Genomic DNA, 17,254 nt, shown 5'->3' with positions numbered 1-17,254 from the left:
AGCATTTAATGACTTACTCTGTGATCTAGATGTAAGAATTATTTTGTGTTTTCACCTGTTCTAAAACTATAAAAAGTTAATTTCATTGGTTAATAATATGAAATGTTACTGTAATACTAAGATATGTTTCAAGTTTATATTAATAGAGCTGATTTTGAACTACCCATATTCTAATGTCATGTATAAAAAGACATTGGACCTTAAATTCCAGTCAAGTAAGATTTTTTTTTTTAATTACCATATTTGATGGCTTATAAAATCCACTTTTTAAAAATATCTTTATGGTTTTTAATTGACCATGTTTGATGGCTAATAAAATCCACTTTGAAAAAATTAGCTCAAAGTAGCCCCTAGGTCATAAATGCAACATTTAGGTGTCTGGAAGGCTATTGTTTACCCAATACAAATTTGACTCATGATTGTATCCTAATTGGATGCAGATCACCTGATTGTACTCATTGAGACACATAACAGTTAGTTTAGCACTTTTTGGACCATTACTCTAAATACATAAAATAGCAGCTAACTACCACCTCTGTCACCTCAGTTGTAAATCTATCACAAATATTTTAGGGAAAGATGTATAGGATATGCATGACATCAGTCTTTTTTTATTAACAAGGTTTTTTTCTAAATTAAATTTTGTGTCAATGGTATGCCGTGATGCATTAATGCGATTATTTCTATGAACCTCCGTTGATGTTCGTATTGCTTCTTCTTTGGGAATTCGGTTTATCAACATTTACATCTAAAATTGAAAAAAAAAATTCTATTTTTCTTCCTTTCAATAGTCATACCTCTAGTAAAGTAATGAGGCACTCAAGCAGTTAATGGCAAGTAGCAAAGCAGTGATGGACCAGAGGCTCTTTGTTATTCCAGTTTCTCTGTTGTATCAGTTTGACACAATCTGTCCTCCAGATTGTTATATATTTTAGTGTATTTTAAGTTGTCCAGATATGTTAGTTATTAATGTATGAATTGTTTCAAAGTGATCTTGATTGGCATTCTCTGTCCCATGCTTGGGACAGTACTGTACTGGGATTTAAATAACTGTTTTGAAGAGTGCAGATACCTCACAGTTCCTCTTATGGAAAAGAATGTTTTAATGGCTGCCAACCAAATTAAAAGTTCAAAACGTAAAAGGAAACTTGCTTTAAGTTAAAGGAAAAAATCCAGAGAAGATTAGGCCAGTTGATGATAGTGGGGATGATGACGATGATGATACACCAGTACCATTCTCTAATACAACACTTAACCAGCCAAATTTAATAGTAATAAGTTTCAAGAGCTATTGATTTAATTAGCTACCTTTGTTAAATCTTAGAAGGACAAAGTTTTCACTTAAAGGCTATAGAGTAATTCTGAGCTCACATGCCTAGTTGCTAATCTTGACCTAACTTCTCAAAAGGATTCCATTCAGTAATGGTACTCATGGTCCACTGTACTTTACAAAGTAAAGATCATCTCATCGAGCTGTGAATATTTTATTTACTTTAGACCCTTCTTCTGCTAAATCCTGCCTCCCCACAATCCTAGTCACGCTTTTCGACAACTAGATTTCAAGGCAGAAGACTTGGTTGATAGTCTGGATTGTAATATCCCTCCTCACACTAAAGTGCTCTGAACAACTTTGTATTTCATATGTGCTGGGTGTGGCCTATAGTAGGATTCCCTTAGTTCTAGTTAGTGATGAAGTTTCAGCTTAAGTTGATAGGTTGCACCATGCTTCGGATGGCAGTGCCTTTTATTCATTTGCAGGCTCAGCCACTAGCTCATTGCATGTTAACTTTAACAGTAGATGTAAGCTCTAGTGCTTCAACTACTCAAACGAGTCTTAATGACAAATGCGCAGCTTCACCAGTACCAGTTGTAAACAAACAGGGAAGCCAGTAAGTAATGTCTCAGTTCCAAGACTATTTATACCCCTCAGTTCTCCCATTTCTTTGTGGATAAAATTGTTGAATTGTTGTCTCAATTACAAAGAAAGTCTAGTAATTCTGGTTTTAGTTTAGTCTTAAAGACTTCTATAGCTCAAAGATGTTTTGAATTGTATGAGACTAATCGGTCACCTAATCTTGTTCTAGATTTCAATTTAATTTCTTGTCTTGAGCCTACCATTATTGCAAATAAATGAGAATCTTCAACTGTAAGGTTTGCAAGCTGGTTAATAAAGTGGTGCTGCATCGGAGTAATAAAGTAGGAAGAGTTGAATATTTTCAGGGCTTTAGGATTTGAATTTAATTTTGAATTATCTGGCTTATTTTGAAAATCCTGTTTCTTCCAAGACAGTGTCAGCCTTTATATGTTTTATGATTAAGAGAAAGAGAACAGGTATGTACATCAATGGTGGGGATAATCTCTCAGGTGCAAAAACAATAATTAATTTCTATCCTTATACCGAGGCCTGTTGTAGATATAGAAAAAAAATGGATAAAGTAGTTGCTGAAGTGGATACCAGAACTCAAAATGATGTTTTGAGGTCTTTTTATAGGAATACCAAAGTTTCCACCTTTAAACCTGCAGTTTCAACCTCCTCGGAGTTCTTGTCATGTTTCTTTCGTACTAAGAGTAGTCAGAATTCTTCTCTAGTAGATGTTCGGGAAGAGTTGTCAACTAGACTTGAAGATATTTTTGGAGAAAGTTATGATGTTCCTTTCCTGTGAATTTCTGTAGAAAGAAAACCTTCCCACTTCTGTCATGTTTGGGAAACCTTTATCCTGATCCATGGGTGCTAGTTTTACTCAAAGAATATTACTGGATTCCTCCAAGCCTAAATCCTCCCTTGTCCAAGGAGCCAGTTCCATATCCATGTTATCTTACAAATACCTATTTGTTTACTCATGTTGCTGGATTGGGGATTCTGGTTAATTTGAAGAAGTCTCCTCTGGTTCCGACTCAGATTCTTTATTTAGGAAGGATAATAGCAATAGGTCCTTTTCAGGTTTTACCATAGGAGAAAAGGATTTAGTCCTTTCTTCTATTGATGCAAAAATTCGAAATGTTGATGCTTATGTTGTGGTTGAGACTATTAGGAACATGGTTTTCTTAGAGAAATTTGTTCCAATGGGACATCTATGATAAGAATTTTCCAGTTTCATCTCGGTCTACATTGAAACAGAGTAGCCAATCTAGCTAAAATATTAACTTCAACTGCTGAGTTGGTGGTGGAATGAATGTAGGCTCAAGGAGTTTCTTTGGTTATGAAGATCCAAGATCTTTATCCGTTCGCAGATGCTACACAGGAAAGTTGGGAAGTAATTCTAGGTCATTTACATCTGTATAGGAAAATAGACCTCACAGAAGTCAACTCTGCATTACAATTGCCAAGAGCTTCTAGCTATATTCAAAACTCCTCAGTACCAGAAATCACTGGGGGTAGGGAAGACCGTGGTGGTGTTTTTAGCAATTTGACAGCACTAGCCTACATCCTGAACCAAAGGGGTACAAGGTCACCTTCCCTCTACTGTAAAGCAGAGGTGCTATTAGATTGGACAAATTTGAGAGGAATAAAGCTTTTTCCTCAGTTGATTCTGGGAAAATTGAACGTTTTAGCAGATAAACTAAGAAAAAAGAGTAAAGTTCTTCCATATAAATAGTTGTTACATCTGTCAGTATGTCTTGAAGTTTTGGAACGGTTGGGGTAGCCCAAACATAGACGTAATATCACTGAACAAAAAGCTTGTGGTATTTTGTTCACCTGTTACAGATCTTTTAGCATGGAAGGCAGCTGCCCTGTTACAAGACTGGTCCAATCAGGATATTTACATATTGCCCTTATTTGCCATGATTTGGTAGGTGTAAAAAAAAGTTCAGGATCTCCTCAAACAGCAGGAGGACTCTAATAACCATGTTTTAGCCTTAAAGGGTATGGTTCACAGATGTGTGGCCTCTGTTGTCATGTCAGAGAAGGTTGCTGTACTAAACCAGTCTGCTCAGGTGACCAATTTCAAAGATGATTCATCCAAACCAATCCATACATCTGTAACCACATGGAGACTATCCATCGTATTCTCAAAAACCATGGATTTTCACAGCCTTCTAGATGGCATTTTTTTTCAGATTTTTTAGTTCAGTCTACTTTTAATCTGTATCAAAGACTAAAACTGACTAGGGTAATATGGTTGAATTCTTAGGTTTCGATTATTATGAAAATAAACCATCAATTTCAGCCATTAAGTGATATAGATCAGTACGTAATTCTATACTCAAGCATCTGGGATTAGATCTATGTTTCAGGTACTATAACATGTATTTTGGGATTTTTGTATTGAAAGGCCTTTAGTAATCATGTGTTTTTTTTCCTCTAGTAGTCCTGAGTTTTTTTAATTTGTATGTGGCTTTACAATACTTGAAAGGTTTGACTTTTGAACCACTGGAAAATCTTTTATTTACAGATCTCACTGCTAAAGCACTTTTCCTATTAGCATATACTTCAGCTGAATGCATGATAAACTATAAAACCTATATTTTTAGGTAGGCTTTCGGGAGGATAAGGTGACCGTCTTTCTTAGGCTTTCGGGAGCATAAGGTGATTGTCTTTCTTAGGCTTTCGGGAGCATAAGGTGATTGTCTTTCTTCTCGTCGTAGGAAGCTAAGTGAGATTTCTCTTTTACTTCGTCTCCTATCAATATGAGTAAGAGAAGAAGGTTCCTTTCTGCGAGATGCCCATAGTAATCTTGATAATGTTGGTAATACATGGCAGGACCTTCAGCTGGCACTTGTAGAAAACACTCTGACTTCAGTAGCCATGTGCCATGAGCCAGATCACAGCCTAATAGCCATGATTATGAAGGGTAAGCATGTAAATTTTTCAGAAAAAGTTTTTCCTCTCTTGGAAATATGTCCAATTCGAGTGTTAAAAGCCTTCTCATATTCCCGTTTGTGGAACTCTAGAATTGAGACGACTTTTTCCCATAGTCCTGCGGCAACCTTGTCGGAAGACAATTACTGTATTTTCCGTCTCCATCTTCTCACCAACTAGGCTTGCCTCCTACTTATAAGGGTCCTAAGCTCAGATCTCCTCTACAGAGTTTAAAAGACTCCAGCAGTTTATGACATGGGGGAAAAGACCGCTTTGGCTGTGTCCACACTCCAAACCTTACTAAAACCAAAACCACATGTTTCTTTTGTTCTCTTCCCTCCTTCCAAGCCTATGAGAGCTGGGAAGTCAAATACCTTTATTTGGCCAGTAAGAGCCATTCAGTATCATTTATACAAAACTATGGACAATAGAGGTAGTGCCCCTAATTTGTTTTTTATGATTGGAGTTCCAAATCTTCCTGTCAGAAAATACAATAACATTTTGATTTTTATCTAAATCTGATAAAAACCTTGAAGGTTAAGGTTCATGATAGAAGTAAAGTCAAGCTACATCTAATTTTTATAGAAATCTTTCTTTTGAAAGAGTTCTAGTGGCAGCTCAATAGCATACAAAGTTGATGTTAGCTAAACATAATCTTCAAGAATCGTATTTTAATGTACTGTACTTGTTAAGGTTGCTCGGTTCTAGGTCCTAAAGTGGCTGTTGGTGATATGTCCGTTAACTTTTTGAGTTCAATTAACATATAGTTTTTTATTTTAGAAAAATTTTAAATTTCAATGCAATAACACCTCGACATACAAGTGTCCCAAAATACGAGAAATTTGAGATACGAGGAAAGTTTCGAGCAAATTTTTGCCCCGAGATATGAGGATACGAGACGGTTCCCTATGCAGCCGCTAGGTGGCTGAGTGTGCGAGAGGCTGCTCACGAGGACAGCATCGCTCGCTCTTTCCTGTCGGATCTCTCTCGTGTAAAGTTATCTTTGAGCATCGGCCGTAGTGTTGGCATTTTTTACGTATTTTTGGCGTTAATCAGTACACAATTAAGTGAATAAGCAATGGGTCCAAAGCAAGCGAGTGCAAACAAGGGTAGTGTAAAGAAAAAGCATATGATGACAATTGAGATAAAGCATGAAATAATCGAAAAATATGAGATTGGTGTACGAGTGACTGAGCTGGCTTGCCAATATGAGAGTAGTACATCAACAGTATGTACCATCCTCAAGCAGATGGATGCTATAAAGAAGGAAATCAGAGTCATGATAGCGAAGTGGCAGGAGTTTTCTGATTTTATGGAAAAGAGGCACCCTGACAAGTTGGCGTGTGGTCGTGCATTAGCCTTTTGTGATGACACTTGTGTACGTCATTTTTGTAACATTTTGAAGGGGAGACAAAAGCAAACATCCCTAGATAGGTTCCTTTTAAAAAGGCCGGCAAAAAGTGAAGGTGAAAGCGAGTCAAAAAGCGAGGCAAAAAGAGCCAAGCCGGAAGAAGAAAATTAAAAAAATGAAAATTAATACAAAATTAGAATTGTTTAGTGTAACGTAAGATTAACATTTATTTTTAAGTGTGTGTACAGTAAGCTAATTTCATTTAAGTTAAATTTAAAGTTTAAGTTATGTTACATAGTGTTACAAAAGTGTCCGACTGTAATATACTGTTTTTAGGTTTTTTTTTCAGAGGGTGGGAACGGATTAATTTTTTTTTAGTTATTTTATATGCGAAAAATTGACCTGAGATACAAGCGAATTGACATAAAAGCTCGGGTCCCGGAATGCATTAAGCTCGTATCTCAAGGTATTACTGTACTGTACATGTTTTGGAGTATGTAGCTAGGTAATTAGAGATAGATATCTTTTGGAGACAATCTTGTGTCCTGTCTTTCAAATATCTTTATAAAACCAATTTGGAGTCCCGTATTTCAAACTATATTTTGAATTGGTCAGTTATCAATAATGCAGACCAATGGAATATAGAATTTTAATAATTACCTCCGCCAACGAAGTTGGAAGGAGATTATGTTTTTGTTTGTTTGTATTATACTGAATTAATCCTTTGAATGACCTATCTCATTCCTTCACTGGTGTGGGGGTCAGCATTATAAACATCCAGGGAGGTTCATAGAAAAAAAAAAAACAGAATTTTGATGATAAAAGTTGTTATTTCTATACTCAAATGATGTTCGTAAACATGCCAACCCTCCTCCCAACTGACTTGTGATGTTAATAGGATGGGAAGTGGGAAGTAGTTTCAACTTTGATATCAAAATAACAGAGTCTCTGGCACGTCACTGTTTCACTTCTTGCTATTAACCATCAGTCTTATTACATACTTTACAAGAGGCATATGTTTATTGAGAGGAAATAAAAAGATTTTCAGTTTTATGCATAGATTTCAATGCTGTAAACCGAGTTTCCTGAGAATAATCAATATGAACACCATGTGAGTATAGAAATAAATTTTATCAATAAAATTCAGTATTTTTCATAATGTTTTAATCATATTTTAAACCTTTAACATAATTCACATATTTATGCCAACGCCTAGCCTCACGTCTAAATTTTTATTATAATCTAATGCAAATGCTGTAGAAACCCTAATTCCATGTATATCGTAATTCAGTACATTCTACAATATTATTCACTTGAGCATTGTCTTTAATATTTTTTAGAATTATTATGGGTGCTCAAATATATGGAAATATGATTGTGAAATCTGGATGCTCAAACATTTATATAAAAATGGAAATAATGGCTAGGCTTACAGTCATCTTAATCCAACAAAATCTCTTACAAAATGACACTGAAAAGCAGTCTTAATGAAGAGTATCAATCAGGACATTAGAAAATAAGGTGTTTTTTCATAATATGTTCAGTATTTATATTGTAAGGGTTAATATTTGACAGCATTTATCATTTTCAGGAAACACAGCGTAAACAGGTTAAATTATTCTTAGTACTGATAGCATATGTTCTTGTTTAATCTTATAGGTTTGGTCAGATGCACCAGGAGAGCTGTGCCGTACCTTGCTTGAGCACCTTGTAGAATTGGCCAAAGAATCGGGCGAAAGGCATGCTAATGTGCGCAAAATGAGGTGAGTTTTGTGTTAATGATGTGTCATTTATCCACCATTTATTCATATTACAATACAGTAATACCCCACCCTACATTGCTAATTGGTTCCGAGAAACTCAACGTAAGTCAGTTTTTGATAAAGTGACTAAAAAGTTCCTATACATAATCTGAATACCAAATAGGGCTTACAACCTGTTATTATTGTAGAAAAACCAAATCCTTACATTAAAGAAGCTACAGACAGTCTTCAACCAACGAACACAATGGGGACTGAGAGACCATTCGTAGCATGAATTGTCCGTAAATCATTAATGTACAAGTACCTCTGGAGTAAAGTTTTAGCCTATGGTATGCATTCCTAACTTAAATGTGTATGATTATAAGAAGTCACCCCTTTCATATAAAATCTATATCAGGTTATTACAAATGAAAGTTGACTTGGTTAATCTTTTTACATTACTGATATTCTTTTGTGCTCAGAAACTTTGGTTTCTAATATGAGGCACTCATCTGAGCTCCTTATAACTGGTTTAAAGAGCTAATAATGTTGAAATGCGATGCCATCCCTAGGGCCAGGGGAATGGTGGTGTATATTAGGACTGAGTTCCCTGCTTCTCATAAGTCCTGCTATCAATGTGGATGTCATGAGATTCAGGTAATAAAAGTTTGTGGCAGGCATAACAACTTTTATTTGTTTTCGATCTACCGGAATCCAGACATAGATGATTCTATCTTCGATTGTCTTCTTACCAATATGGCCAAGATACAAGAAGATGATAGAAAGGCTTCTTTTGTCTTTGTTGGTGATTTTAATGCTCACCATAGGGAGTGGTTAAGTTCTATCTCTTCTACCGATCGCCATGGCTTAAGAGCTTTAGACTTTGCCTCTGAATCAGGCTGTGAGCAAATCATAAATGAAGCTACTCACAGGTCTGGTAATTGCTTGGACCTCGTATACACTGACTCCCCTGGTGTTATAACTAGTAAGGTTGGTTCTCCAGTCGGGACATGTGATCATGCCTTGATTTCATTAGTAGTGAACACTGAGCAGCCTGTCCCTGATGTATTATACTCTTGTAATATTTATATGAAATCCCGAGCAGATTGGAATGGGATTTTGCATGATCTTTTGTGCTTGAATTGGTCACAATTATATAGAAGTGTAGATCCTGTTGGCCCTTTGAATGAGAATCTAGTCAACATAATTGATAGGTGTATCCCTTCTTGTGTGCTAAGGTACCGAGTGAAGGACAAACCGTGGTTCAATGATGATTGTAGACCTGCTTATTAGGAGAAGCAGGAGGCCTATCATCTTTGGAAGGGTAACAGATCAGATTTGACCTGGAATAACTATACTCAGCTTTGAGCTTTTGCTCAGAGAGTTTATGCCTCAACTGAAAAGGAATACAATTTAACCAAAAAAGAAACCCTTTCTGGTACAACTCAAGAACATAAATGGTGGTCTACCCTTAAATCTGCACTCTTTGGTGTTGATGCAACAGTTCCTCCTTTACTTAACCAGATGGCTCAGTCACGCACTGTCCAAAGGAAAAGGCAACCCTTTTGGCTGATGTTTTTGACAGTAAACAAAGTAATGAAAAACTTGAACTTCCTCATTCCTGTTATCCTGAGGCTAAACTAACTAGTTTAGCTTTTCGATCTCGTGAAATTGAAGCTCTGTTCATAGACCTTGATGCTTATGGAGGTGTAGACCCAAATGGTATTTTTCCTTTGTGTTTTATAAAGACAGCAGATTTCTTAGCTCCAAAGTTATCTGTTATTTTGCGCAAGTTAGCAAGAAGAGGAGCTTTTAGCACTTGTTGGAGAATTGGTAATGTTACTCCTCTATGTAAATGTGTTTGTTGTAGCTCAAGTCCCACTGATTACCGCCCAATTTCGATAACTCCCATATTATCTAAAGTTTTTGAACGTCTTCTGGCAAAACGTCTTAATAGGTTTGCTAAAGGTAATCATCTATTCCCTAGGATGCAATTTGGTTTTCGTAAAGGCCTTGGAGCATGCGATGCCCTTCTTACAATCTCCAATGCTGTACAGAAATCCCTTGATTGTGGTCAGGAAGTTCGTATGACTGGCCTTGATTTTAGCGCTGCCTTTGACCGTGTTAATCATGAGGCCCTTATTTTCAAACTCAAACAGTTGGAAGTGGGTGGGTCGTTTCTTACCATTATTATTGATTTTTTAAGTAATAGATCTCAGAGTTGTTGTTGATGGGCACCATAGTGAGTATAGGAATGTGATATCCGGTGTTCCACAGGGTAGTGTTCTTGGCCCATTAGTTTTCATACTATATACACATGACATGTGGTTTGCCCTAGAAAACATGCTTGTTGCATATGCAGATGATGCTACTCTTTTTGCATCAATTCCATCCCCTGAATGTAGATCTGGGGTTGGTGAATCCATTAATAGAGATTTAGCTAAAATTAGTGCATGGTGTAAATTATGGGGTATGAAGTTGAATCCTAACAAAACTCAAAGTATGATTGTAAGTAGGTCAAGGACTGTGGCTCCCCAACATCTGGATCTCAGTATTGATAATGTTTCTTTAAATTTGTATGACTCTTTTGAAATTTTAGGTGTGATTCTCAACAGCAAATTTACTTTTGAGAAACACAGGTCTGTGTCTTCTTCAATTGCACAAAAAATTGGCTTATTGAGAAAGTCTTTTAAGATTTTTGGTGCACAATCTATTCTGAAGAAGTGTTTTAATTCTTTCATTCTACCTTGTTTTGAGTATTTTCTCCTGTCTGGTGTTCAGCTGCTGATTCTCATCTTAATTTGTTGGACAAAAACTTATGATCTATTAAATTTCTTATTCCTGATCTAGATATTAATCTTTGGCACCGTCGTTCAATTAGTTCATTATGCACGTTGCATAAGATTTTTCATAACTCTGACCATCCTTTACATTCAGATCTCCCTGGACAATTCTATCCTGTTCGTAATACTAAGCAGGCAGTTAATTCTAATAGCCAGGCCTTCTCTATCATGAGGCTCAATTCTACACAGTATTCTAGAAGTTTTATTCCAGCTGTTACCAAGTTGTGGAATGATCTTCCTAATCGGGTAGATGAATCAGTAGAACTTCAGGAGTTCAAAGTTGGAGCAAATGTATTTATGTTGACCAGGCTGACATGAGTCTTTTTATAGTTTATATATGACATATCTGTTTTTGATGTTGTTAATAGTTTATATATGACATATCTATTTTGACGTTGTTACTGTTTTTAGAATGATTTATTGTTAATTTGTTCTCATCATTTATTTATTTCCTTATTTCCTTTCCTCACTGAGCTGTTTTTCCTTATTAGAGCCCTTGGGCTTATAGCATCTTGTTTTTCCAACTAGGGTTGTAGCTTGGCTAATAATAATAATAATAATAATAATAATAATAATAATACTATGAAGTATAACTTGAATAAAACACCCTGCCTTGTCCGTTGATTTTGGGTGTTAAAATCCACATTTATGTGCATTTGTATATTTAAAAATAGCAGGAGGTTTTGCACTTTTTTCAAAGTGCTTCTTCAACTGAAGAGGCACTTTGAAAAAAGTGCAAAAGCTCCTGCTATTTTTAAATATACAAATGCATATGATTGTGGATTTTCATACCCAAAACTATAAAGTATGTTATTATCCAAAGAGAAAAGTACAAATGATTGTATACACAAACTATGTTTGTTCTATTAACTTTTCGAGTTCAGTTAATTGATAATTTTCTTATTTACAATCTTAAGATTTAGTTATTTGGTATTGGAGTTGTATACAGTAAAAGACCTTTTAACTGGCGTTCAATGCATCGGTAAGCACAATTAACAGTAACCCACCAGCCAAGCTTTATTTATTCATTGAATATTATGTAGAATTTATCAGCAATTGCTTGTTTGAAATTAGCCGGTGTACAACAAATATTGTACTGTTCATGTTTACGTTTTGTTGTTGAGTTGTGTGCCTGGTTTAAAATAATAAATATAACATTTCCGAATTGATGTCAATTCATATTATGCAGAATAATTTCCTTTTGAATAAAGCAAATTCCCTCAAACAAAAACTGATCTACGATTACTGTTTGAGTGTGCTAGCAAATCAACAGCTGATCATATGACATCTGGGAATGAAGACATTCCCCTTCCCCACACCAGTGGAACCCTAGCACTTCAGGTGCAGGATTGCATCAGCTATTGAGGGTAACAGTCCCCTTCCTAAGAATGTTGTTACTTTATTTTAATTTTTTAATACCTTACTTGGAAGACACGTTATGGAAACGGTAAATAAAAAACAGTAGCTAAAATCAGTTAAAGAGGATCGTAAGGAATTACACTCTCCATACTCCAGTTCCAAAGCAGGATTTTTATATAATTGATGTTTTACTTGAGGGGCATGACTTGGCCCTATTGAAACAATGTTATTTTGGGGTTACTTCAAACTCCTAGTACTTCTTTCTTATTTCTCAATGGATTTCTTTAATTTTAAAACCTATGTATAGATTCTAAATGTTTTTCATAGTAAATAAAGGTAAAGTGAAATAATATATCAGTCATATTCTACTTAATGTTGTCGTGGCCTATTGATAATGTTGCTGCCTGGTGATTGCCAGACCGGGGTTTGAGTCCTGCTGAAACTCGTTAGTTCTTTTAGTGCCTGCCACCTCACGATCCTTGTGAGCTAAGGATGGGGGCTTTGGAGGAGCCCATAGGAGGTTTATCTGCAGAGTCATCAGCAGCCATTGCTTGGCCCTCCCTGGTCCTAACTTGGGTGGAGAAGGGGCTTGGGCACTGATCATATGCATATATGGTCAGTCTTTAGGACATTGTCTTGCTTGCTAGGGCAGTATCACTGTCCCTTGCCTCTGCTATTCATGAGTGCCCTTTAAACCTTTCAATAGCTACAGCAATTGTTTACTATTGTACAAAATTTTAAATGCAAGGAAAACTGCTGTTCTTATCCGAATCAGTTGTTCGTAACAAAACAGGTTTTTTTTCTGTCATTTATAGCCATATGCATTACTAATGCTACATCTATCATTCTCTTTTTCTCTTTTAACTTATTGATCTAGAAGTTGGGCTAAAGAGATGGAGGAAAAGAGGTTAATTTATGATAATTTTCTCTCAAAAAGGGAGCGCGCATAATACACAAGATACAAAAGTAATGTTTTAGGGATGAAAATTTGGTGGATAGACAATATGCAAGATTGTGGGAGTAGGCCTATATACTATACGTTAATTTTTATTTTTCCTTCAACTGCTTTAAGTAATTGATAACGTTTTCCTTTTAGGATTAGTGTATTTGTGAATTGTTTGGGGTCAGTTGGGTGATTATAATTGGTTTGAATCAGGTTTTATAGCATTCTTAATGGGCCACTTTATACAATGACACTTTTAATTATCCAGCAACAACAAAGTCCCAAGGGTACTGGTTAAAAGGACATTCTATAGATAGGTACTGTAATTAGAAATAAGATATCGTTTAGAGGCAATCTTGAGTCCCATGTTTTAAATATCTTTAGAATAAAAAATCTGGAGGCCCATATTTTAAAAAAGATTTGGAGTCCTCTATTAAAAACCATTTTGAGGTTTCTTACTATTAATCTAGACCAGTTGAGTCTAGAATTTTAATATTTTGCTATTTTGATTCTAAAAATTAGCTATCTCTTTCCTTCACTCATGTCCTACCTCCTTGAGAATGTGGGAGTCAGCTATATGAACATCAAGGGAGGTTCATAGAAATACAGTAAATGGAATTCTGACAATAAAATCTGTTATTTATATACTCACCTTATTTTCATATACATGCGTACCCTTCTCCTCAGTGAGGTGTGATGTCAACAAGATTGGGAAAAAGGAGAATCCATGGCACTTCACTCTTCTTTTCCCATTAACTGCTATTTTTTTTCATTACTGTACTTTACTAGAGGCATTTGTCTATTGAAAGGAAAGATGGGAAATTATTTTAATTTTAGGGGTAAATATTGATAAACCAAGCTTCTAGATGAGAAGCAATATGAACATCAGATGAGTTTGGATGTAAATATCATTATTAAAATCAATTTTTTTACAAAATTGTCAAATTTTATATAAATAGAAAGAAAATTTATTAACTTACCACATATTCTTTTGTTTAAATACTTATACACCTAAAAGTTTTTGTTCAAATATGTGTTAAGTAAGACATCCAAAATAAAGGGCTGTGACTTTTGTGAAAAGTTTATACTCCTGTTGTGGGGGTTTAAATTACAAAGGTTAAGGGTGCAGCAATCATTTGTACAGTTTTTCAACATTTTGTTGCGTCTTGTTACCTAACCTCAATTAAAGGAAAGGTCTGACTGTACAGTGATACAGCTTTTGTGTCATTTGTAAAAGTGTTGCGGGTTCCATACCATGAGATCTACATTGTGAAAATAGGAAGTTTAATATATTACAGATTTTCATTTTTAGTGTTGTGAGTTAGTAAAAACAAGTATTACTTGAATGTTAGATTACAGTATATTTTTTTAAATTTTCTTTTCAGATCATTGGGGCTGGTATCAAGACTGCTGCATCTTCTCTATGGACAGACCCAAGGAAAAGATACCATCTCACATTCACCAACCAACCATTCAATATCACCAAACAACATATCATCATCAAACACATCGTCTTATTCTGATAATAATTCCATATCACCTGGTACAGCATATGGTTTGACTAACTCGGTGACACAAACTACGCCCGTTATATTCTCATTATTGTCTGCACTTCTTGCAAACAACCCAAGGCCTCAAGATTTATTATGGTAAGGTCTTATGTCACACATGTTGAACAATCCTGTAACTCTTATTTTTTCAGGGGAAAATATTCTTATGTGGTTTACTTGTATTTGTTATGTCACCCACAATGCTGTTTAGGGATCTCCTCCCCAAAAAGTTGGCTAAGAGTTGGGTTGGGTGCTATATACAAAGAGCCTTTTTAGACCTTTCCAATGAGCCCAAGAACACTTCTTAATTGTTTGTGGTTCCTGAGATAGGCATACCCCATATTTTCGCATCCTGTCCCTTATACAGTACCATGACGTAGTGCATTCATCTCCTCTACAGCCATACTTAGGTCCTTGGGACCTTTCCACCAAGCCCAAGAATACCTCTTTACTCCTTGTGGTTGCTGAGGTACTCATACCCCTTATTTTCATGACTTCGCATCCCTACCCTTTATACCTTGCTGTAGTTCACTCTTTTATTGGAGTGTCTTACTGAACAATTATACAGCTGTAGGTTCCCTTCAGCTGTATAATTGTTCGGTAAGTATGCAATAAAATTTAATTTTGTAATAAAAAGGCATATTTCCCCCATTGCCGTACACAGGACCTCAAGACCTTTCCAACAAGACCAAGAACTCCTCATTACTCCTCATATTTCCTGAGATATGCATACCCCTTATTTATGCGTCCCTACCCCTTATAGGGAGGGGTACTTCCATTGCTACACCCCCTATATGTCGCAGGACCTTGAGACCTTTCCATCGAGCCCAAGAACACCTCTTAATTCCTTGTGGTTGCTGCAAAACTTTTACTTTATAAAAGTCCATGCTTTATGTTTTATGGTTTTTTCCTCTCTTAATATGGGACCTTACGGCAAGACCCCTAGGAAAGTTTCCAGGCCCCTGAATTAAATTCATGTAGATTCTACTCTATTTGGGCATAAATATAATAGTACAATACAGTATTTGTACATAGCATACAAACACAGTAGATTTATTTTCTTAATTTGCCTTATATATATGCTGTATATGATGCCTTAATTCTCTAGTGTGGGTTTCATTTCTATTTTTAATTTGCTTTCTTTTTCAGCTTTGGCCAGTTTATTGTGTCAACTTTACCGATTCTAAGTTTGTCTGAGAAACACATTGAGTTGAAAACTTCTGAAGATCAACGGGAATTGGACAATGGTGATGCCCCTGGTTTAACCATGAAGAACATTCTCTTACGTAATAAATGCTTAGAAATTATGCATACGCTTTTGTACAATTCTAACAAAAATACCATTCATCTTGGGTAAGTATTATTTCACTGTTCTGGGAATGACCCATCACTGATGCCAATATGGGTTATTTTATGCCTTAAGTTTTCCATCAATTGTCTCATCCTGCTTGCTGAGAGATAAAGTGTATGAAATTATATTCCGTACTGGAGATTGCCTTGGTCGAGTAAATGTGTCATGTATGAGTGTTCATGAAGCAAACATACTAATATAAAATATCTTTTACTGTACTGTAGATTACTTTAGTGGAGTGTATATTTATGTGCATGCATCACTGTATGTTATACTTTATAGCAAGTTGTCTTGCTTTTGCATATGTGATGTTATTCTTCTTAGACTTAATAAGATTTAGTGTTTTTTATCTATTGAATTATTTTTTACCCATTGGGCTGCAAGCTTTTGAAGTGGGGCTTTGGTTATCAAACTGTAAAGACTAGAAGATTAGAATTGAATCTGTATAAATACCCCTCCTATATCCTAATAGCGAATACAATTGTACTACTATATGCTACTAGCTGAGGCTGTGATGTTTGTTGTGAAACAATTTGCTTAGTCAATGAACATTTTGACATCTCACTGTGTGGATTGCGTGTGTGTGTTTTAGGCGACTATCGTCATTTTTCAGGCACTGAACATAGCAGTGTGATGTATACAGTAATCCATTGCAATATCACAGTTCACCTTTTTCACTTTCAGTGCATAATGGAGTGTTCTTTTTTATTATATGTAAATAATGCCGACTTATTATGTCACGGGTTTCTGTGGCCAACACATATTTATGTTTCTTAAGATTTTAACTCTCTAAGGATCCGAAGATGCACTTTAGAGTCATCTATTCATGTAATCGCAAGTGCTACACAGATAATTTATTTAGCTTTCTAATGCAATTTTAAGTTTCCTTTTATTTTTATTCCATTGTCAGTTACACTATGAAACATCAACATAAGTAGGTTGAAACATGACGTTGTTGCTTCTTGTACAAAAGTCATGAGCCTGACAGTGATTTTGTCATGCCCAGGATCACAAAAGGGTTATTTATTTTTGTGGTAAAAATAATAATTTTCTTGCCTAAAAATTAATATATCCATAGTAAATTAATAGATGAAACTTCACTTCAGTATTGCTGTGTAGAAATAAAATGAGTAGTGCTATGTACCATCTATGAAAACAGAGACTTGCACAACTGTAAGGAAATCAAAACTTGGGAGAGGTGTTGGGTCTTGGCCTAGTTTTCGTAGATGAGTTTGTACATAGCACACTATGGGCTGATAGAGAAGACACAACCAATTAGAACATGCTTTTCAGTATTCTAGGTGCTGATTGGTT

The 17,254-nt window shown here is 35.6% G+C and overlaps 1 protein-coding gene across 4 annotated transcripts in view; it reads left to right on the top strand.

The window, feature by feature from the left end:
• bchs (WD repeat and FYVE domain containing 3 bchs) overlaps nucleotides 1-17,254 on the top strand; it is a 748,678-nt gene that overhangs the window by 294,294 nt on the left and 437,130 nt on the right. For all 4 annotated transcript variants that reach the window (XM_068389148.1, XM_068389155.1, XM_068389143.1 and 1 more), the window contains exons 26-29: nucleotides 1-31; nucleotides 7,812-7,915; nucleotides 14,425-14,688; nucleotides 15,739-15,942. The exon at nucleotides 1-31 is cut by the window's left edge and continues 154 nt beyond it. In XM_068389148.1, coding sequence (XP_068245249.1) covers nucleotides 1-31; nucleotides 7,812-7,915; nucleotides 14,425-14,688; nucleotides 15,739-15,942 — 603 coding nt within the window. The remainder of the gene's footprint in view (nucleotides 32-7,811; nucleotides 7,916-14,424; nucleotides 14,689-15,738; nucleotides 15,943-17,254) is intronic.

This window comes from Palaemon carinicauda, chromosome 1, assembly GCF_036898095.1.
Source record: "Palaemon carinicauda isolate YSFRI2023 chromosome 1, ASM3689809v2, whole genome shotgun sequence".
In the NCBI taxonomy this organism is placed as follows: domain Eukaryota; kingdom Metazoa; phylum Arthropoda; class Malacostraca; order Decapoda; family Palaemonidae; genus Palaemon; species Palaemon carinicauda.
This window is presented reverse-complemented; position numbering and strand designations above follow the sequence as displayed.